The sequence below is a fragment of the Coffea eugenioides genome, unplaced genomic scaffold (genome assembly GCF_003713205.1).
Source record: "Coffea eugenioides isolate CCC68of unplaced genomic scaffold, Ceug_1.0 ScVebR1_3427;HRSCAF=4637, whole genome shotgun sequence".
NCBI classification, from domain to species: Eukaryota; Viridiplantae; Streptophyta; class Magnoliopsida; order Gentianales; family Rubiaceae; genus Coffea; species Coffea eugenioides.
The window spans coordinates 1,157-22,789 of NW_020864003.1; the positions used below are offsets into that span (position 1 = coordinate 1,157).

At 35.9% G+C, this 21,633-nt stretch overlaps 4 protein-coding genes across 5 annotated transcripts; 1 reads left to right on the forward strand and 3 right to left on the reverse strand.

Moving 5' to 3' along the window:
- Positions 1 to 1,821: 1,821 nt before the first annotated feature.
- On the reverse strand, positions 1,822 to 5,456 carry LOC113757929 (formimidoyltransferase-cyclodeaminase-like). Of its 2 annotated transcripts, none has more exons than XM_027300993.1 (3): positions 5,415 to 5,456; positions 4,661 to 5,074; positions 1,822 to 2,600 (listed from the first exon to the last, which is right to left on the reverse strand). In XM_027300993.1, exons 2-3 carry the CDS (start codon positions 5,043 to 5,045, stop codon positions 2,086 to 2,088), a joined length of 900 nt encoding a protein of 299 aa, XP_027156794.1. In that variant the 5' UTR covers positions 5,046 to 5,074; positions 5,415 to 5,456; the 3' UTR covers positions 1,822 to 2,085. The 2 variants fall into 2 exon arrangements, with proteins under 2 accessions (XP_027156794.1, XP_027156795.1); XM_027300994.1 differs by having other exon boundaries at positions 5,422 to 5,454.
- Positions 5,457 to 8,484: 3,028 nt separating this feature from the next.
- LOC113757928 (centromere protein F-like) lies at positions 8,485 to 11,493 on the forward strand. The gene is made up of 2 exons (XM_027300992.1): positions 8,485 to 8,685; positions 9,778 to 11,493. Exons 1-2 carry the CDS (start codon positions 8,485 to 8,487, stop codon positions 11,491 to 11,493), a joined length of 1,917 nt encoding a protein of 638 aa, XP_027156793.1.
- Positions 11,494 to 12,754: 1,261 nt separating this feature from the next.
- Positions 12,755 to 15,591, reverse strand: LOC113757924. The gene is made up of 4 exons (XM_027300988.1): positions 15,352 to 15,591; positions 15,196 to 15,266; positions 14,050 to 14,136; positions 12,755 to 13,116 (listed from the first exon to the last, which is right to left on the reverse strand). The coding sequence occupies exons 1-4, from the start codon at positions 15,479 to 15,481 to the stop codon at positions 13,093 to 13,095; spliced, it is 312 nt and encodes a 103-aa protein (XP_027156789.1). The 5' UTR covers positions 15,482 to 15,591; the 3' UTR covers positions 12,755 to 13,092.
- A 4,146-nt stretch (positions 15,592 to 19,737) lies between these two features.
- On the reverse strand, positions 19,738 to 20,658 carry LOC113757920 (syntaxin-124-like). The gene has a single exon (XM_027300984.1). It carries the CDS (start codon positions 20,656 to 20,658, stop codon positions 19,738 to 19,740), a length of 921 nt encoding a protein of 306 aa, XP_027156785.1.
- Positions 20,659 to 21,633: the final 975 nt, after the last annotated feature.

Here is a 21,633-nt window from a genome sequence, read left to right on the forward strand (position 1 = left end):
GAAAGTAATAATTATTAGTGTGTATATATATGATAAGTCAGATAGAATATAGGGGTATTAGGCACCGGTAAGAAAAATACTATTACGAATAAGGGTTTTTCTAACAAGTGTCTATTGAGCACTCGTTAACACACTTAAAATTCATCTAATCTGCTATATATATATATATATATATATATACATACAAACTAACAATTATTATTCTCCTTTACATTTATATACATTCTCTATTTAATCTTACCTATCCTCCTTTGTATTTATTTACTTTTTCTAATTAATCTTATATTTTCTAAAAATATGACACCTGAAATATTTTTAACGGCATCCAATACCAGTTAGACAGACCCTATCAATAAATATCATCATCATGGTGACTAGGCGTGTAAATGAAATCAGTCATTTTAGAACAAATCAATTAATATCTGATTAAATGAGTGGACACAATCTTTCTTCGTACATATTGTCGGTATGTATGACTATTTATCATCAACATCTATTGCAGAGCACATTATGACTTGAATTAGGCCTTGATGGAGTTAATCAAGGATTACATGAATTGTTTCCATCTTATTATAAAGAGATTTCTAACAGGTGCCCATATCTTCATTAACACGCTTAAATCATATCTAACTTATCATGTAAATATACATACTAATAATTATTAACTTCTCTTACATTTATATACCCTTTTTTTTAAAGGCACTCATTAAAATGTATTTCAAGTGATAGATTTTTAAAAAGTTAAGAATAATTCGAAAAAGTGTGTAAATGCAAGGGTTGGTAGTAATTGTTAATGAGCGTATATATATGATAGATTAGATGGAATATAGGTGTGTTAACAAGTACCTATTGGGTACCCATTAGAAAAATCAAACCATTTTTCTTTCTAATTATAGTTATTACCCTCCCTTATATTTACACACTTTACCTTATAACTTTATTTTTAAAAATATTTTAACGAGTGTCTGTTAAACACCCGTTAGACAAACCCTATTGCAAAATCCAAGTACAAATGAAACATGAGCTGAGAACAAATACAAAAGATATTTGTATTGATTAAAGTTTAGATGGCTTTCCAAATAATTGTGACCAATAATGGAAGGTACCAAACAATAAAATGCTGATAGTGAAATCAAATGGAATTAACAAATCAATTCCAGTAATGCAAAAGTAATGGTTGATGACAAATTCTCCAACAACAAACCTAATTTTTGCGTGCAACTAACCTCAGCCATTATAGTGATAATGCTAGTATGACACTCATCCTCCAAACTCAATTAATTATGCTTTATCTTATGTTAGTTTTTATGTTATTAATGGCGTAAAAGAAATAAAAAATCTAGTTCTAGAAAAGAAAGTCATCACGTGAAATCCTGATAGTAACTCGTCAATTAAAGTTCAACCTTGACTCATAAAATTATTGATAGTAACTTCCATCTGTAGTTACAGGTGATATGCCATGCAACAAGTGAAATAGTGATGCTGTAATTTGAGATGAATAGCTGTTTATAGATTTATCAACCAAGAAAAAGAAGGGAAGAAATGGTTAATCCTGCATCCACTTAAACTTTGCTTGTTGCAGCAGCATCCCCTAGAACAAGATGACCATTCGGTAAAATCAAACTTGTGAGAAGAATTACAGAGTATTTCTGTTAAGAATGGCATAATGCCAAACTCAATCTTATATTAACCTAACCTGTATTTACACATCATAGAATCAGCATATAACTGAAAGTATAAATCAAAAGCTATGCACATGTAATACTTTACAGACTGTGATACAAAATCAGCAAAATCAACTTGTGAGAAGAACAATGAATATTTCTGTTAAGAAAGGCATAGTATCGAACTCAATCTTACTTCTTAAGAGGTATTTAGAAGTCATGAATCAGCATATAACTGAAAGTAGCAATGAGACTATGCATGTGTAATACTTTACAGAACATGATACAAATGGATTGAATCAGCCAACAGGATAGAACCCTCGAGTAATAGGTTTGCAAGGTTAGGAAAATTTGACCTATTTGGAGACCCCATGCATAGCTTGGATGTATTTCCTAGGAGTTGTAACTTCGCAGGCGTTGTCTAGTCTAAACTTTTGCACACTTTCATGTAGCTTTCAATTATTTTTTCCTGTGAAAGGTCTGTATAATACCCTTTGCCAACATTCAATTTCTCTTCTGCAGCAAGCTTCTCAACTTCAAGCTGAACTTGATCGCCACCAAATTTACTTGGTTCTAGTAAGTTGCAAGCTACCTCAATGACACCATCACCATGGGTTAGTGCCATAGATTGCACTGAAGGAAGTCCGCCTCCTCTTCCACTTAACCTCTTGGCTATTCTACGAACAGCAGCTGTGTCATTACAAAAGACTGGGACGTTGTAATTGTCAACCCACTGTGTAGCTCCTATTACAATGATACCTTTTGCTTCAACTGCAAAATCAGGACCCTGATCTGGCTTTAGCTGTAAAATCGCTGATTTGGGCCCACCTGTCCATTGGTTTCCACTAGAATCAGGCTTGAAATATCCCAGTTCCCTCCTGATTGAAGCAAGAGATCTTCTTTCCCTATGTGCTGCTCCATACAAAAAGGTAGGAACTGCAAGTAATTGTGTAGATCCTTAGAAAAGCTGGAAATGTTAGTAGCAGAATAAAAGGATAAAAAAAATATAGAGAACTGTTACTAACAATCCTTTTGGCTATTATGATGTCAAGTTTGCAGATAATGAAACAGATTTGCTCAGAAAGATGCACAAGAGAGGTGCTTGCAACTGCAAGGTACTCCACAAAAAGGAAGGGGTTATGAAGATAAAAAGAATAAATAAAGACAGAAGAATGAATTAAGTGAAAGTACCAAAAAAAAATGCAGAAAAACCTGGGAAATATGCTCTTGGATAAAACAGACATTGACATAAAAATGATCTTCAAGATTAATAGTTTGTTGAATCAAGATAATGAAACTTGGCCTTATTTGTGGTTCAGTCAGTTAATATTTATAATTGTTGTGCAAGGACCTAATTATATTGGAACAATTGAAAGTCATTCACCAATATGGAGGAGGAGGAGCAACAAACAACAATTTATTCAAATCAAGCTATAAGCAGAACAAAGTTCCTTGAGTTCGAGTATTAAACATGTGTGAGTAAGCAGTGTGCCAGCAGCTTCATCGCATGTTTGGGGATGAATCAGGTAAACTTCCAATGTTCATTTACTTCAACATTTGCACCATACAATTTATGCTCAAGACTGCTAGTCATTCAGACTAAGAATGATGAAAATGATTTCAAAAAATATTAAGGGTCCTATGGACTGGACTGGAGCTCAAAAAGCCTGGTGCTCATCATTGCTTAACACATGTCTGCTGGCCTTACAAAGGAGAGAAGACACGGTTTTCAGAGGATAGCATACTAGAATAAGGATTTCCACCAATGAGCTATGTTATCTCTTATTGTCACAACCAAGATACTTCACAAGGCTAAGTTTACAAATGGCCCTGGAAGCATATCTTAGTTCAAAGAAAGAGCAGAAGTTCCAACAACAGATTGATGTTGTTTTATAAAAGGTTCTAGTTAGGACACTAAGATTGAAGTACATAAGCTCTATGTAATCAAAACCAAACAACAAGTATTGGAGCTCTACAGAGTAGACATCTGCTTTTTAAGGATGCCATGTTAAGAAGTGCCCTAGGAATTCTAAACGCTTCAAAGGGTTCATCTATCAGGCATCCACAATTATATTGCATGACGTGTTTTCAGTAATTGAAGTTCCAAAGCTTGATTTATAAACCAGTCTAAACTACTTATGGCAGGCTAACATGAGGATTTTGAACCAAAAGGGAATTGAGAAAACAAAGTTGCCTGAATAAAGAATGAGAAGACAAAGTTGGGCAAAGTGTTGTCTTGTGAAACTTATATGCAGGCAATTCAATGGGAACAACTGATCCTACTGATTAGAATTAAGATTAAGAATGGCCACCTGACACCTAACAGGTATGAATGACTTTTTGTAATTGGAGGTTTAGTAGGATATTCAGTTGTGCAGCACAAGGTTTGCCTTTCTTTCGGCTCAAAATCTGATGCAACAAACTAATAAAATGAAAATCCTAACAGGAAATTTTCATCAAAGACTAACAATGCATCAGCATAACGTTGGAGCATTAGGTGTCAGCATAGATAATCAAGCAACTGTCAAATGAAAGTTATTTAGGAGATGCTAATGTACTCAGTACCCCATTCTCTAGCTGATTAATGTACTTGTTGGGAAAAACCTTAATCAGCAAAAGTAGCTAATTTCTTCACAAAGTCAAAAAAACATCAAGACACCACAAACAGCGTATTACACAGACTAACACACACACACACCCCTTTCGTCCCAAGTGAGCCACAAGGGAAGACTTAGCTACCCTCAATCTTGAACAGAATATCCTATAAAAGAAACTAATACTGACAGGAAAGAACCACAACAACACAAAAACTGCACTCACAACCCAACGAGCAGTCTTAAGTGAGCAAGTGCTTTCACTAAAATTCTTAAGGAAGTAGCTTGTCCTGAATACCATATGATCTTATTAACAACGCTGGTTGACAACAAATAAAATCAAGCATTGGTCTTAAAATGCAAATTTGCAGTATAAAACTAGAGCTACAGGAGAATTCGGACCTTTAAGATTTGAACCAACATCAGCTGCCAAAGCATTTGCAGTCCCAGCCACTTGTTCCAAACTAGTACTCTCCAATGGATGAAAACAAATATGGTCCACAACACCAAGCCTAGGATGACTTCCAGAATGAGCACCAAGATCAATGCTTTGAAAAGCAGCTTCAACCATGGCAAAGACAGCCCCTTTCAGAGGATCAGAAGATGGTTTTGAACCCAACTTTGAAACAAGAGTGTAACCAACTCTATTGTAAATTTCATCCTCAAACTTATTAATAATTGGAGCTTCTGGGAACAACTTAGCAGCCCTCTCAATTGCCTCAAGAGCAGCCTTGTTCCTGCTTTCTGATATGTAAACTTTGCAGCAAGATAACATCAATTTTGACATCTTTTCTTGTTCTGAAAATCCCTCTTAATCTGCATAATGAATACTTTTAGCAGATAATTTGAGACCACTGGAAAATTTTTTGGACATTATTCATGCAACCCTATAACTCCAAGAAGCAGAGTTCCGATTCAGATACTGGAGCATGAATATCAATTTCAATGTTAGGACTAATTACACAGGAAAACAGAATGAAAATAAAACAACAATTTAAATTCTTGGAGAAAAGCATTAGCTGATACTATTAATCAATAAAAAAATCTGGAAGAGAAATGAATATTAATTAGCATCAGCCCACATTAGAAAAAATGTCAATCATTTGAAGAATTTTGCAGAGGGAATGTTAGAGCCTGTATAAAAATGGGCATGTACCAATTACGATGAGGATTTTCTTCTTCTGAAGTGAAAAGAGTGGAGGAATTTTTGACGTTTCAGTAAGATATGGTTTCTTTGCTGGGCGGAAGAATGTAGACTTTCAATGTGGATCTGGCCCAAGGAGACCAATTATGAACAATGTAAGATGCTAATGGGCTGCAGTAGACTGGGCGTGGAGTTCGTAGAATTATCTGGACTGGATCAGAATATTGAACCGACTGTGGGCCATTCATAATTGAATTCCAATTGTCTAATCCCTAAGACCTTGGTTAGCTGATTGGTAATTAGTAAAGAGACTCTGAACCCCTTTCTTTATCTTTTTTCTTGTAAGGTTTGAAATCTTTTATTGAGGAAAAAAATTCTAATTATCTACTAGTATTCGAGAATGAGTTTAAAATTGTGTTTAAATTTAGTTTCTTTCATTTATTCTATTCAAGTCCGGTTTCTTTTATCTATCTAAATTTATAAATTTGTTTGTTGTGTTAATTGACATATCCGTTACACTTAGTACATTATTTGGAATTTCTTATATGTAAATTTTTTATGTTAGTGGATATCTCCTTTGGAACAATTGTCTCCACCTATAGAGCACACGGCACAAATAATTATGAAACTATTTCAAACTTCATGATTTGGTTACTAAATTTTTATTCAGTCTAGATGGTCGCTCAACGACTGAAAAAAGTATTATTTTTGTTAGTTAACTAATAACAATGTATATATTTTTTCTTACTCTTCTAATGAAAACGTATACCTTTTCGACTGTAAAATGTACGTTTTAATTAGTTGAATCACCATTTTAACTAAAATAAAAAGTCCAATGACCAAAACATTATGACCATTTTTGCGACTTGCTCCCCGGCCAAAAGAGAGAAGAAAATGTTCTTTAAATGATGTAAATGATGTAAATGCATTTAGAGGTGTGAAGGTGTAGAAATCACACCCTCAACACCAACAAAAGGGCTTAAATCTTAAATCTTAATTTGCATCGATAGACCGATCGCGGATCGCGTCTTCTTGCGGATGCCTCAGAAGGCCTTGGAGTTAAAGGCACACAATATCGCGCTTTTACACATACTTCTATACAGAAATCACGCTCACCATATCTATGCCGTTCCCTAAACTTAAAGCAGCTAATTTGCTACACCAGACGTCAAATTTTTACAACTGTTCTCAATCACATAATTATGACATAATTCAGCTACAACCCCTCCTAAATTCCATACTTTTAGTTTATGTCCTTTCGTGGATTTGGCCAAAATTTTGGACTTATGAGGCTTCTAACCAAACCGTAAAAACAAATTCTTGTATGTTTCATGGTAGAGCCATGCAAATTTAGAGCAGAAAGTGTGGTTAATTAACAAGAATGGAGATTGATTAATCCATAGATAACAACTGTCATACTAAAAGGAGATTCAGTAATGCTTCTACCACAGCTACAAGGCTTTGGTTTTCTTGATTATGGTCTTCCCCATAAGTATAAAACTCCACATGGGACAGGATTTAAGAACTTGGGCTTGGGAGTGAAGCAAGGCTTTCACGCCTTTCCCAGTTGTTAATACAAATACAAGACTTCATTGAAGTCAAAACCCTTTTGTTCTTTGCTCCACAAAAAAAGAAAAAAAAAAAAGAGGAGGGCTTGTTCTTTAAGCTAATTGTTCTTTTTCCTTTGATTTGTATTCATCTACACATTTTGCATCTACCAAAAATTATTTCCATTACTTTTTCTTGATTTTTTTTTTTGGGGTCAATTGAATTATCGTTTCTTGGGCTGTCAATATCCTCCATTTTGAACTCAACACAAAAGAACTACAACCCTACGCATGAAAAGAAGCTAGAATAGTTGCTTGTGCGTTAAAAAGGGAAAACAAAAAGCCATTAAGTATAGTTGGCCACAATGATTTAACTCTTTTCCAAGTTAAGAATCCTTTAAGAGGCAGTAGTGTTTTGTGGAATAATGAAAAGATGCTAGGCAGGTTGTATATGGACAATCTGATGTTAAAAAATAAAAAATAAAAAATCAGAGTTCATTGTATTGGAAAAAGTAAAGAGAATGAACTCTTTGTTCTTTTGGTAAACATGTGAATTCAGGGGGCATCTTCACCGCCTCTAATTTCTCCATTTGGATTAGTCAAATCATTTCCAATAGTATTTTGCTTGTATCGCAAAAAAGTTTTTTAATTAATTTTTTATTTCACATATATCAAATCACAAAAAAGTATTATAGTATTTAATCCAAATAATAACTCAAATAATCTACTATCAGGCACTCACATTATTACCATATTAGTATGTAATCAAAATATTACGTGCAAACTCTAACACTTTTGAATAGATAAAATTTCATAATACACCAGCAAAAACTTGCATTTCATGATAAATTTCATTTTTTGTGTCATAATGTATGCAAATTTTCCGAGTGCAAAAATGTAGAAATTAACAACCCTCTTTTAAGTTTTTTTTTAGCGCCTCGTCTCCTAAATTGCTACTAATGTAGAACTATTATAGAAAGATTTGTTCATTATTATTAAGAAAAGAATTAAGGATTGTGCTAGTCTTTAAATAGGAAAAGTGATTTTTGGCTAAAAATAACCTTAACAGGTAGAACTTACAAATTCGTGTGCATGCCTAATTAACAATTGGAAAAGTGCCAGTTTAAAATTAATCAAAGTTTAAGCCCTGAACTGAAAAACAAAAAAAAAAAAGAAAAGATTTTTTTTTTCCTATTGATCACTATTTGCTGTGGGCAGTCTTTGACTCATTTGCAAAACACTCCTCGAAAGCAACAACCAAAGTTGCATAAAAGTCTCCATCATCTAAGCCTTTGGACACAATTCCCATGCACCTTCTTCATTCTTGTTAACTCCGCTACAATGTGTATGGAGAGAGAGAGAGAGCAGTTTGAAGGTCCAATTTAGATGACTAAACCAACAAGAGAGCTGTGATTGAAAAGAAAAGCACAACACGTAAGAGCTTACAAAAGAGAGAGGACTTCTGATTCTATCACTTTCTTGCTTCGCTTCTGAGGTTAGATTGATCACACTCCTAGGGAGAGTAATTTAAGGGAATGGGGGGACTGATGAAGGTGTATCATCATGGACATGGTACCAGCAATAGAGGGCAGCCTTACGGCTTAATGCTTCTGATAGCATTTGGAGCTGCCATTATTGGAGTTATGGTGGTGCACAAGTTCAGAGAGAGACGAATTTTCAACCTTCTTCTCACAGAAAAAGACCGTGAACTCACAGCTCTTCAGCTTCTACTGCAGGTTCGAGCTCCTCATCTCTCCCTATATGAGTCTATACATCTCTTACTTGTCTATGCAAATGCTTATCAGTCATGTGCACTCGACCCAATTCCTGAAGTTCTTGCATGAATGAAGTCCACAGAATTGCTGGTTGCAGCATGCCTATAACTGGTATCTGTACAATTCAGTGGAGGGTTTTCTCTCCTCAATCATCTTCTCCTATCCTACTATTGATGCGCTATTCTTCTTGCATTAGACTGCACTGCAGTTTGTTTTCTTCCTAGCTTTCTAGAGAAAAGCATAGTCAGGATTATCTGCAATCATTTCTGAAATCACCGAGTTTAAACAGATTCAAGACCTGAATGGCTTTGAATCTTTTGACTCCTGCCTAGCACTAGAAAAAAAAAAGGGTGCAGCTATTGTAATATTCTTTGAGCATATTTGGGAGTAGATTAGGCCTCCCTTTTTATCCCAAGAAACTATTATGTTATTGCTTTGCATGAAACAACCACTGTAAAGAGGACATATGACAACGTACCAATTAGTGAGTCAAAGGTAGTTAGAGAGCATGAGGTGAAAAACTCCCAAGGGAATAAGGTTACATTGGAAATTTTATAGCAGGAATTATTGCCTTTTTGAGAAGCATAATTATAGTATACCTGCAATTTTCGATTTCAAGGAACTTCACACCCAATTTCTACATAAGCTTGGCCAGAAGTGATGATGGAGATCAATTTTTCGTTCCTACCAATTTTAACTAAATGAATCTCAAGTAAATCCGACTCCAAATTATGGTTCTAAAAATGCAAGTGATTTCTGCTTTAATTCCCAAAGTTAAACTTCCAATTAACAAATTATGAAGGAGATGTGTTTTAAGTTTCCAATGTTTAGGGAGATGCAAACATCCAATGATTCGCCGTCTAAATTAGAAAACTTTTGCAATTCTATGCAAATAATGGTATGCAGGATATGTTCTGACAACTCATGCCCTACAATCTAGAATATGAAACATATCCATATACAGTGTTGTTAGTAATGCATATGGAATAACTAATACTTGCTTTGAAGGCAATATCTCTGAGCTAAGACCATGCCCTATGCACTATTTTTCAGAAGGAAAGAGAACATGCCAGACAAACTAAATTGAAACTTGAAGAGATGAAAGCCAAAGTAAATACTCTTCGAACTCAAAAAAGGGGACTTGATGGTAAGATCATGGAGATGCGATCTACAATCTCTTCCCTTAGAGAAGAACAAAGGACAATTGAGTTGGTACTCGAGGAAAAGCAAAATGAGATCAAACTAATCAGAGGAAGAGAGACATATGTCAGCAATGATAACCCTCAACTTAAAGCCCTATCACAGATGGCAAAGCAGAAAGAATCGGGAGTTGAGGAGTTGAAGAACCATCTTGAAGCTCCTGTCAGGATCTGGTCGGTGAGCACAGACGATCCATCAAATGCATCTATAAATCTGCAAACCAAGACAAGTTTGACAGAAAGGGATCAAGCAAATGCTAATGATGGAAAGCAAGTTAGTGCCATGATGAATGAATCCACAAACCATGAAGTTGCAGACAGCTCAACAGAACAAGCAGAGAGCGGCAGAAGCAAAGCTGTGATCAGTGAAAATGAAGAACAAACAACACCAAGTGAAGATGGAATGGAGAATGGAGAAACTAATGTTGCAAGCAGAGAAGAGATTGGAGAACAGAGTCATAAAGTGGATGATTCAGAAGAAAGTATGTCGGAAGATAGAAGCACCCCTGCTGGGGAAAGAACTGATGGAGATGCAGGTATGAACATCAATACTAAGTCTCAAAGTGGGGAAGCTTTAGTAGTGCCAGAAAATAATGACATTGCAAGGACTGAGGCTGTTGGGAACCATGATGCTGAAGTGCAAAGGGCCTCAGATGATATAAATGAAATGCAAACTACTCAGAGTAAAGTGCTTCAAACATCAGGGGATGGTCTTGCAGGGAAAATAGTTAATGCCCAAGGTGCTGAAAATCAAGATGCTGTGATTACTTACAAGGGCGGAATGAAGTTAGAAGTGCCAGACCAACCCCAGATTCGGCAAAATAGGCTGGAAAGAGATCGCTATTTAAAGAAAACTAAAAGAAAATGGCTGAATAAAATACATAGAAGTAAAGGAAGCACAGGGAACTCCGTCAGCAAAGAAGTTGCAGTCATAAATGAGAACTTGACTGTGGTAACTGAATCCAGTTCAGTGTATCATGATAAAAAGACATCTGATGATCTTCAAACGGGTGAAAATTCAAAAATGGAGGCCAATGAAAATTTTCTAGAGCATGGTGAACTGCAAGAGGATATGGACCCGAAAAAAGCAGAAAACAACACAGAAGAGGGTAAGGATGGGCCAAAAGGCATTCGGTTGCTAAAGCAAGAAAAACATCAAGAAGATAGAAATATTACCACTCATCTGATGGCAGAAAAATGGCAGACACTAAATAATACAAGCATAAGCACTGAACTTGAAAACATTCCCTTGGAGGACACACCAACAAGCACAACCATCCACATTGAGGAAGCAACATCCTCAGAAGCCAAACATCAGAAACAACCATATCTGGAAGAATCAGAGAAACAAGCCGTAGAGCTCCATCGACCGGAAGAGAGAATAGATGCTCATAAAGATGAGGTTTCAGAACAAACAGAAACTGGTAGCAATGACAAAGAACTAGACAATCCTGAGATGGAGAATTTTAAAGAGACTGAATCAGAAAGTGATGCTTCCAGAGAATCCTTATCAGATTTTGTAACAGATGGAGAATCGAACTCTGACAGATCTAACGAGCCTGAGTATTAGTAGGTGCATATAGACGGTCGATGTTTATTGGATACAATTAGAGCTTTACAAACGATACTTCCATGGCTGCATTTGGGGAATTTTATTGCTTTATCTTTTGAAGGACTTCTTCATTATTTATACCCATACATATGAGATCTAAGTTGAAGAATTGTAAGTATACCAAAAGCTAATGAAGATGACAGACTTCCAGAAGAAAGTAGAGGTAGATAAACAAATTGCAGCCTTGATTAGCTAATTTTACAACCAGGTAAAAAAGTCTTAAAATGAAGTAAGTTGCACGTTCCCAAGCTTAATGTCAATATCACTCTGGACCTAGAATTGGTATTTTCTGTTTCTTAGTTCCTTTGCTAACAGTCAAAGCAAACCTTATGTAGCTACAATAGCCAACTTATCAAACTATCTACATAGCCATTACAAAACAAGTCTTATCAAGCTGGCGGTTGCATCTGTTTATCAAAATACTGCACTATTCCACTAGGCCTTTTTGTCAGGTAAGCTAGGCAAATTTACCAGAGAACACGTCAGATTGTGACGTTTTCTCCAAGTTTATGCCCTTTTAAACGTTAGATATACTCATTTAGAAATTGTTCTTTTCCTTTCCTTTTCCAGTAAAGTTAACATGATTGTGCACCAGATGTCAAACAGAAGAAGGCGATGAAAATGAGACATTTCATTGGAGTCTAACGGTCCTTATGGTCATTTCCATGTCTCATTGACCATTTCACTGGATACATGCTGCATGCAAGTGTTTCAACTGTTAGATCTGTTAATCTTATATAACAGAAGAGTTGAACATTAACCGCCTGTAACTTCAAGGTTGTTATTTTTTTTCTGTTTACTCAATAGGTTTTAAGTAGCTAAAAAATGGGGTGAGGAGATATTAACCTCGAACTTGAAGGGGCCTAGTGCAACTGTGCAAGTCAAGAGAGTACAGTAAAAACCTTCCCTTAAGAGAAAAACCTTATCTAATGTCCAACCTAATTCTTGGGGTGTAAAGAAGGAGAAAAGGTTAGATAAAGTTAGCAAAGAATTCAGACAAAATCATAAGAAAAATAGTTGAAATTGATGAGATCAATCGTCAAATACAAGTCTAACAAGTGACAACCATAATAGGTTACAGATTATCACTTCTGATGAGTTTACCCCCAACGACAATGATAGAATCACCCCGCACATGATTAGGATCCAAAAACCTTATCAATTTCCACCTGCGGCTTCAACATACATATTTGGAAAAGTAAAATAAGAGCATTTGAAATTGAAGCTTATGGAGGAAGTTTGGCTGTGCACCAAGACGTTATTGAGAAAACATTCTGGTGTAGAAGCAAAAACTTCAGCTGTATAAATTGTTTCTAACAGGCAACGTAAAACATGCTTAGAATGCCAAGATCCAAATGCCTAATAACTGACTAGTTAGTTTCCCAGCAATAGATGTCATTCACACATATTACATCGCATTCTTGTATTAGAACTTATTCAATGAACAGGGATCAAGAGAACTTCCCAATTCAGTGAGAAAGGAAACTGGAAATGTAAAGTGCATATGTGAAAGGAAACCTCTGACATCTAACATTATGGGTTTTGGGTGTCTTCGGCCTACTTTGAAGCTTCGACTACATTCTGCAAAAATAAGATTAAAATAAGAAATCAGCCATCAGATTTTGCAAAATATCAAGTAAATTCATGTCATAGCAGCATAAGATACAAATAACGACAATGTAAACTAAAAATTTGGGCAGATTGTGTTCCAAATTAGCCATCAGATTTTGAGTTTCATACATCTGTAGTTGCATGTCATTGTTAAAATAGAGTCATCTGCTTCCACTTACATCAATATCGTGCCTTCCGCCTTTATTAAAAATTCATTCTTTTCTCAAGTGGCAGGGTGGAGGATTTAGAGTTTCTTGTCACAAAGCTTTTTTCTTGGTTTTTCTCTTTCTATGATATGGGAATTCTTTTCTCAAGTGGCAGGGTGGAGGATTTAGAGTTTCTTGTCACAAAGCTTTTTTCTTGGTTTTTTCTCTTTCTATGATATGGGAATACAGAAATCCCAAGTAAAAAGTTCCTTAACAGGGCCCAATACTGTACTATATACTTCAAACAGGTGTGACTAAGAAAAAGACATCTGAGATTAAAAAGACTAAGTCGAATTTATGTTTTATAAAAACTAACACCAAGTTTTGTCATTTACAGTATCAGCAATTTTATGAATGCAAAAGCAGAAAACTACTCAATTTTAGACATTTTGATCCACACAAATGCTTGAAATGTTTTGCTTTTCCAATCTGGATATAAACATGAAATCTGCAAAATGCTCCAGTGAAAAACCTTCTTGTGCTACTGACACTGGAAAAGAGGCATTTGATATTAGCCTTTCATTGATACTTCTTCAAACAATGACAAACATATTAAGTACTGTTTCCTAAAGCAGAAAGTAAACAGTAATACATGTATTTAAGTGTTAAAACCAGTTATATTTGAGGATAAATTTAACAACTAGCAAATTTCTAAATACATGAAAAAAATCAAACTTGAAAAGCAAGAGAAGATTACCCCTTCCTCCTTCTTTTTGCCTCCAGTGGCAAACTTGTAAGCCGTGGTGAAAAGCAAACCCCAGCCAGTCCAACAAATAATCACAATCTGCAATACATGACACGTAGTGAGCAAAATTCCAATCTTCTCCACTTCAAGAATTCATAGCACCATCAAGTTGCAATTATACATTAAAATAATACTTTGGAAAGGATAACAGGACCATGAATATATCCTAGAGAAGACATCTTCGCAGTTTCAAGTAAGATTATTGTATTAATCAATGCCTAGAATTCAATAAAGGGATAAAAAATTCATGCCTTTAGGCACATAGACCTATTCAACCTAACCAACATGCAAAAACAGGAATAAAGTACTAACTTTTGCCTGGTCCAAATAAATGCTAGGCAAATTACCTTCTGAAGCGACGGGAAACCTACTCCTACAACCATTCTACAGTACTGTAGTTTAACCAATGTTGTAGTTTTTAGTTACCCAACACCCATATTTCCATTTCAATCCATTATTACAGTTTCAAACCTTACCTAAAGTAGCAATATAAATGAGCCCAATTGAGCCAAGTAATACAATATTCAAGCCTGGTTTGCATTGTAAGGTTAAAATTGTACTCAAGAAACTAGCTTTTGTCTATCCCAGCTTGAGTCGCTTGATTTATCTATATATAAATTTCAAATCTTATGCTTATCAACCAAACTCGAGCCTAACTTCAAAAGCTAAGGTAAAGTAATTAGCATGGGTAATCTGAACAATTAACATCAAGGGTAAACAGCGCAAAAAAAGGCCAGCTTTTTTGTGATTATAGATCAAAAGAAAAAGAAAACTAGGATCAACGCTTCTCAGATATCATAGAATTAGTTAGAATGGTATCTTAATCTCACTAATAACAGTCAAAATAATCCCAAAAAATTCAAATCAGAAAAGTAATTAGTATTGCTAATCTGAATAATTAACATTAAGAATAAACAGCCCAAAAAAAAGGCCAGCCTTTTGGGAATACAAGGTCAAAAGAAAAAGAAAACTAGGATTAACCCTCATCAGATTATGATAGCATTAGTTAGAATGGTACCTTAATCTCACAAATAAAAGTACAAATGATCCCACAAGATTCAAATTAGAAACATACATAAATAAACAAAGAGAACTTACATGCTCTTCTTTCCACTTAGACGGACTCATTGGATCTTTCCAAAAGTCCACCTTCGCAGGTCCATGATGATCTACAAGATTAAATTTTTAAACGATTGTCAGATTTCAAGGCTGGAAATCGATTTGAAAAGTATAATGTAGGTTTGAAGTTGGTACCGGCGGCGGAGGCGAGGCCACGGCGGTGGACGAGAGAAGCCGCTTGCGAGGCCGAGCTGGGAGGAGAAGCGAACCGAGTTGTCAGGATTGCCGCTCGTCGAGCCGCCATTGAAGCTATTGAAGACGCCATTTTTGGATAGAGGTTTTAGCTCAGTCGAAGTGATGAATCAAAGAAAGGCTTTGGAAATGATCAAAACGACAATTCTTTATAAGAACGCAGCTGATGACCAAGAATTAGAAGCAAAACTTCTTGGGTTAATAAAACCTTGGCCCCCCGAATTTTGGGGATAGTCGCATTTTACGACAGTCAACGTTAAAAATATACACTTTTATTCTCATAAAAACTAGTTGAGGTTAGAAACACACACACAAAAGTGAGTGTAATGACACTATTGACTTTTATTTGTGAGATTATCTATAATTTACTATTATTTTCTTTTATTGCTAAAAGATATACATCTTTTGTATATTATATATTATACCAAAATATCAAATTGATAAGGGCTAAAAAAAGGTTTATATTTGGTTTATTCTTGTTGAAATTTTTCCTGTTGAATTAATCGCTCTTATATATACTTTGTTCAATTTATTAAATTTTAAATCAAACAAAGGAATAAGTAACACAGTATTAATAATAAATACAATTAGCAAAATTTTGAAAGAAAAAGGAAATAATAATTTTTCATTTTTTAAATAATAGTTGTTTATTATTTTAGTTTATGTAAACTATTAGAATAATATTGTTATCATTTTTTATTGATCAACTATTAAACTTTTAATCAAAATTGTTAAAAATGTTTGATATGCCCTTTTTTTAATTTAGAGAAGAAAAATAGAGATTCAATTAAACTACTTTTTTTTTGTTTTGGGGCCGTGGGCGCGGGGGGGGGGGGGGGGGGGGACCAATGATAGTAAACTATAAAAAATTTCAGCAACAAAATGGGCAATTATGCCATAACTCTCACTTGTCTTTTATGGGGCTAAGATTTTCAAGATGGCTATTCTTCACGAGAGGAGGGGAAGGTGATGCGTATCTCTTAAGGTTGTGAGTTAAAAAAAAAAACTCTATAGGGGCAAGGTGTGATTAACCCAAAATTCTATACCGCCCAGTATTTCTTTTTTTTTTTTTTGAAGCAAATATTTCTGTTTGCCCTCACAAGTTGACAATTACTATTTTGGCATAGTGTACTTTCTTTCTTTTTCTTTTTTCTTCTTTTCTGAAATTCTTTTAAAATCCACAGAATAAGGTGAGAAAAAGAAATTGGGCAAAATTTAATTGAAAATCCGATTTAGACTTCGAATAATAACCAAGTGATATATTTGAATGTTTTATTAGGTGTCATTTTCTCAGAGAATTGATTGATTCAACATCATGGACACAACAAATTTGGTAATCTTTTGAATAAGAAAAATGAAAGCCTAAGAACTGAACATATCTTATGCTGAAACAGAAATTGAATGTTGCGCGTGGAATACTCTAACTATAAGCCACGAATACAGCAAATGGTTATTTCGCAAATTTCATTGTATGGGTCGGTCAAATTAAGTTTTTACATTGTCAATATAATCCTTGTAAAAATCATGAATTGTTCCTCTCTAGGAGCAAGTTGCCACATGATCTTAGTAGTTACAAATGCAAAGCATGGAATTGCTCCCACGAGAGATTAAAAGAGAATGATACGTGGTCGAAGAGAAAAAGATATGTTTACCCATCACAAATTCACGTTTAGGGCTGAATTATGGGAGGGTCAAAGAAAATGTACTATGTTTACCTATTACAAGTTCATGTTTAAAGCTGAATTATGGATTGTGCTGAAGAATTATCACGTACACCATGTGTAGCTGGTGATAATATCACATGGTACATTAGTATTGACTCTCGATTAAAAGTTATAAGTATTATAATGGTCATTTGTTGTCTAGTATTCATTAGATAAGGAATGACTCACCATCATTATTTAGCGATGAATGATTGATACTAGTACAACATGTACATATAAAACATAATACACATGATCATCTATTCAATCGTACACATAAAATATTCCCATTTCATCACGAGCCCCCCCATTATACAATGTGCAGGGAGAAAGGACTTGCAATTTCTTGAACCTAGCCTTGCAATTGTTTGAAGCTTAGATATTCTGTGGGGAGCTTGGTGATGGCCTTAGAGGATGAGAGGGTTAGTCGGGTACCACAGAATCTAGGAATTATACGGGATCGCTTGATTCTGCAGTATAGATCATAAGTTCGGTTTGTGTTATTATTTTTTTTTTATCAACACAATAGATGCATATAATTGTCAAAAGTATACACAATTCGAGCAAAGGCTCGGATGTGCTATATGTTCGTGCATTTAGCACAGTAAGTTGGGGTTGACCAATTTTACATCATGATAATTGCTCAATGCATGAGCACTAAGATAATATCTAAGATCATTCTTGTTTCCATCGTTCAGATAAAAGGAGCATTTATAAAACAAAGTACTCAGGTCTCGAATGTCAGAAAATGGACAAAATGCAGAACGTTAGTTTGCTTGTATTGCTTACTCAGAGATGAATCATGAAATCAGTCCCATAATAGTTGTGAATTCCACATCTTTTTGCTAGTTATGCAAGTTTTGATTGCTTGATATTCCTCTAGTCTTTCATTTGAAGATTATAAAAGAGAAGAATTCTATGGCCTAGTTCACGCATTGACTCCAATGAACACATCAAATCCTACTCTGAGTTATATTATATTGAGTGAATGGCCCAAAAGGTCACTAAACTATTAAAAATGGCACCTTCTGATCACCAAACTTTTTTTGTGGCTGAAAAAGTCACTAAACTCGCAAAAACTCTCCAGCGGAGTCATTTTACCGAATTTCAACGGTTTCTCACCCGGTGACAAAAGCACTTGGGTTGAACGAATATTCTAATATGGGCAAAAATGTCCAAAAGGCTATTGGAACAATAGATTGTTTAATTCCCAAAGTTGACCAACCTCCAACCTAATGAGATTTACTTCATCTTCTTCGGCGGTAAAAAGGGTGATTGTGACTGCCTGTAAACCAAATGAAAATAGAAAATAACCCACCCAAAAACAGTAGTAAACTCCTCCGCAAACACCTTCACAGACACAGACACGCAAAAACAGCTGATTCGGAATTGGGATTCATCCAGTTTTCAAATGGGTAGTCAATTTAGCAAAACCAAGGGACAGAGCACACTCACCCCACCGCAACGAGAAGGCAGCAACTCCAGTCACAGCAACCATAGTAGTAGTAATGGGGAAAAAGCTAACGATGTTGCCTCCGGATCTGAGCTCCTACGAAGCCGCCTGCCAAGCCGATCCACAGCTCCGATCTTTGGATGCCACTCTCAAGGAATGCACCAGCCGAGCCATCAATTCTATAGCGGTAGGCCTCGACTTCAGGGCCCTTTCCCTGTTTCTTAAGGGCCATCAATTCTATTTTGGGGCTGGATTCCTCCTTTGTGGAGTCTCTTAAGCAGACGAGTGTTCCAATGGTTCTTTATTTCATTGTCAGTTCATGGGCTATGCCTAAAAGTAAGCCAAAAACATAGGCTAAAACGATTTGAATGTGACTTATTAAGGGAATCGGCATGTTGAAGGGGTTGGATGCGAGATTGCTCAAGGTTGGAGGAATTGAAAGTCAAAGAAAAAAGATCCCAGACAGAGTACCAACAAAGTCCGGTCCGAATCCTTTATCGATGGGAAAGCTTGGCCTTAATAGAGTGGACAGGCTCTGATCCTCGCTTTGCTGTCATTGGGTCACGAACAGGAAAATTAATCTACAACTCTTGCCACATCTGAGCAGTCACCGAATTTCTAGATCTAAGGCACGTCTTTTGAGAGAAAAACAGGTTTACCATATTTTGTTGGACATTTTTGCCCATTTACTATATTCCTCCACTCCACATTGCCCATGCCACCGGATGAGGAACCGTTGAAATTCGGTAAAATGACTTCGCTGGAGAGTTTTTGCGAGTTTAGTGACCTTTTCGGCCACAAAAAAAGTTTGGTGACCAGAAGGTGCCATTTTTAATAGTTTAGTGACCTTTTGGGCCATTCACTCTATTATATTTGACTGCTTTACTTCATCCGCTACAACTACATATTGTGGCAGGTCCAGTTTGGCAGATCAAAGGATGAGCTTGTGCCAATAGATGGAAATTATTTAGTGCAAGAAACTGAAGGTATTCTACTTGATATCCACTATCTAATGAGTAAAGAGAAAAGGTGACAAGAGAAAGAAAGGTTTACAAGGGAGAACAATGCCAGAAGTATCCTGAATTACAAAACCTGAGCCTGTTTTCATAATCTGAAACACCAACAGCCTCTCTTTTTTGGGGGGTTGGGGGGAAGGCCTGAAGATTAGTTTTTCTACATATTCATCAACAAAAAATTTGACCAAAGTGGAAAGAGAACAACGAGGATGAGAACAATTCCAAGACCAATGGCAATGCATGTACATTTTCTTGAGCTTTTCTGGTATTCCCTAGCTTCCTGAAGTTGTTCAGTGCCTCGCCTAACGAATGAACTAGCGTGTGCTACATGACTTTCAATGTCATTCAGCTGTTGCCCTTGTGCTTCAACAAGCGCAGCCATGTCCAAGAAAATCTGGTGGAGTTCAATCAAATTCTTTTCAATCTCCTTGACAGAATCATGCCTTTCTTGGATCTCAGAAATTGTATCCAGAATCTGGCCTCTTCCTTGTTCCTGAATTGCCTTCTGAAGGAATGTCTCACTTTCACCGCTTGAAATCAAATTCTCAATGAGATCATCGTTTGCTTTCTCCCCTGTTACTGTAAAATATCTTCTTCCTACTGTTTCTTTGTACTCAGCATTCATTTTAGCCCTCAACCCTTGAAAATCATCCATCAAATCCTTCAGCTTTTTGCCTAAGCCGCTGACAACAGAAGTTCTAGTCCTATCAGTAGAGGACCCGGGACCGCATCCTGGAACCTTTCGATTAGCTTGATTAGACCTATCGAGAGCCTCAAGCTTTCCTTTAATAATCTTTACTCGTTTTAGAACCTGACAGACATCTGAATCCATCCTAGACCTGAGCTCTTTCATGGTTTTTGCGTTGTGTACCGTTTTGCTCTCTTCATTTGATTCTTGCAATCTCTTGTAGAGTTTCTCGACATCTTCCATGTCTTTCTTGACATTCTCTACATCGTCAAAAAATTTATTGAGATTACTATCATCATTTCCAGACGGGCTACCAGCCTCAAGATCGTCAATGACCTGACGTTTGATGTCCTGATATTTTTTAAAGGAATGGGAGAATAGATCATTCATCTTGACTACTCTCTGGGCGCAATTCCTCCTCTCTTTGCCAAATTAGGTTCTCCTGTGAAAGCAGGATTTCCACACAGGGAGGATTTGCCTTGTCCTAACCTTCTCTCTTCTCTCCCTAGGTAAGCATGTAATTGCCAATGGCTATTTTCATACTCATGAAAAGTTGAGGGAAGAAGAGAAGGTGACAAAAGCAAAGCCTTCATTAAGAAACAATTTTGATTCATTGTTTGGAAAGAATAGATGATTATTATTAGAGGTATGTAGTAGTTATCAAAGCTCAACCAAAGTAACCTGTGGACTAACGTTAAAAGTGGAGAAAGTTACTCATTAAATTTGCCTCAGACACTTGGACAATGACTTCTGAGAAATTGTCCCAAGAATTAGGATTGACCTGGTCCACTTGTAAATTTATAGTTAAACCTATAAATAGAAGGCTAATTAGGTAATACAAGTTCAATCTGGGATCAAGAAGTCATTAGCATTAAATTGAATGTTGGAAGTAAAATGATCATTAGCATGCCAGCCAAAAGATTGTGACGGATTTATCGTTTGCAACCAATTGGTTAGCAGAAAATGAATGGGAAATTTGAGATTTCTTCATTTGCTATAGAGCAAATGAGGAACTTTTGAAAATTCCTTTTATTCATTACATTGGACATGTGACTCGCTGAATCTTTCAGTCTTGTAACTATGCACCCAATTGCTTCCTCGCCTCTGGAAAAACTACTTTAGAAGATGGACAGAGAAATAAAAGGAAAAGTGAAAAATGGAGAATAACAATTAGCATAACCAAGCAACCAGGCCACCAAGAAACTTGGACAAAGAATGAAAAATAAACAATGTAGGAATAACCTGTTGACTCCAAACTCCATACCAAACTCTCAAAGTTTCGATTTGGGGATGTTCTATGCTGCAAGTATCAAGATTTCCAAAGATCCTATCATAACATCGATCATTCCGACTAGCTGGAGCAAG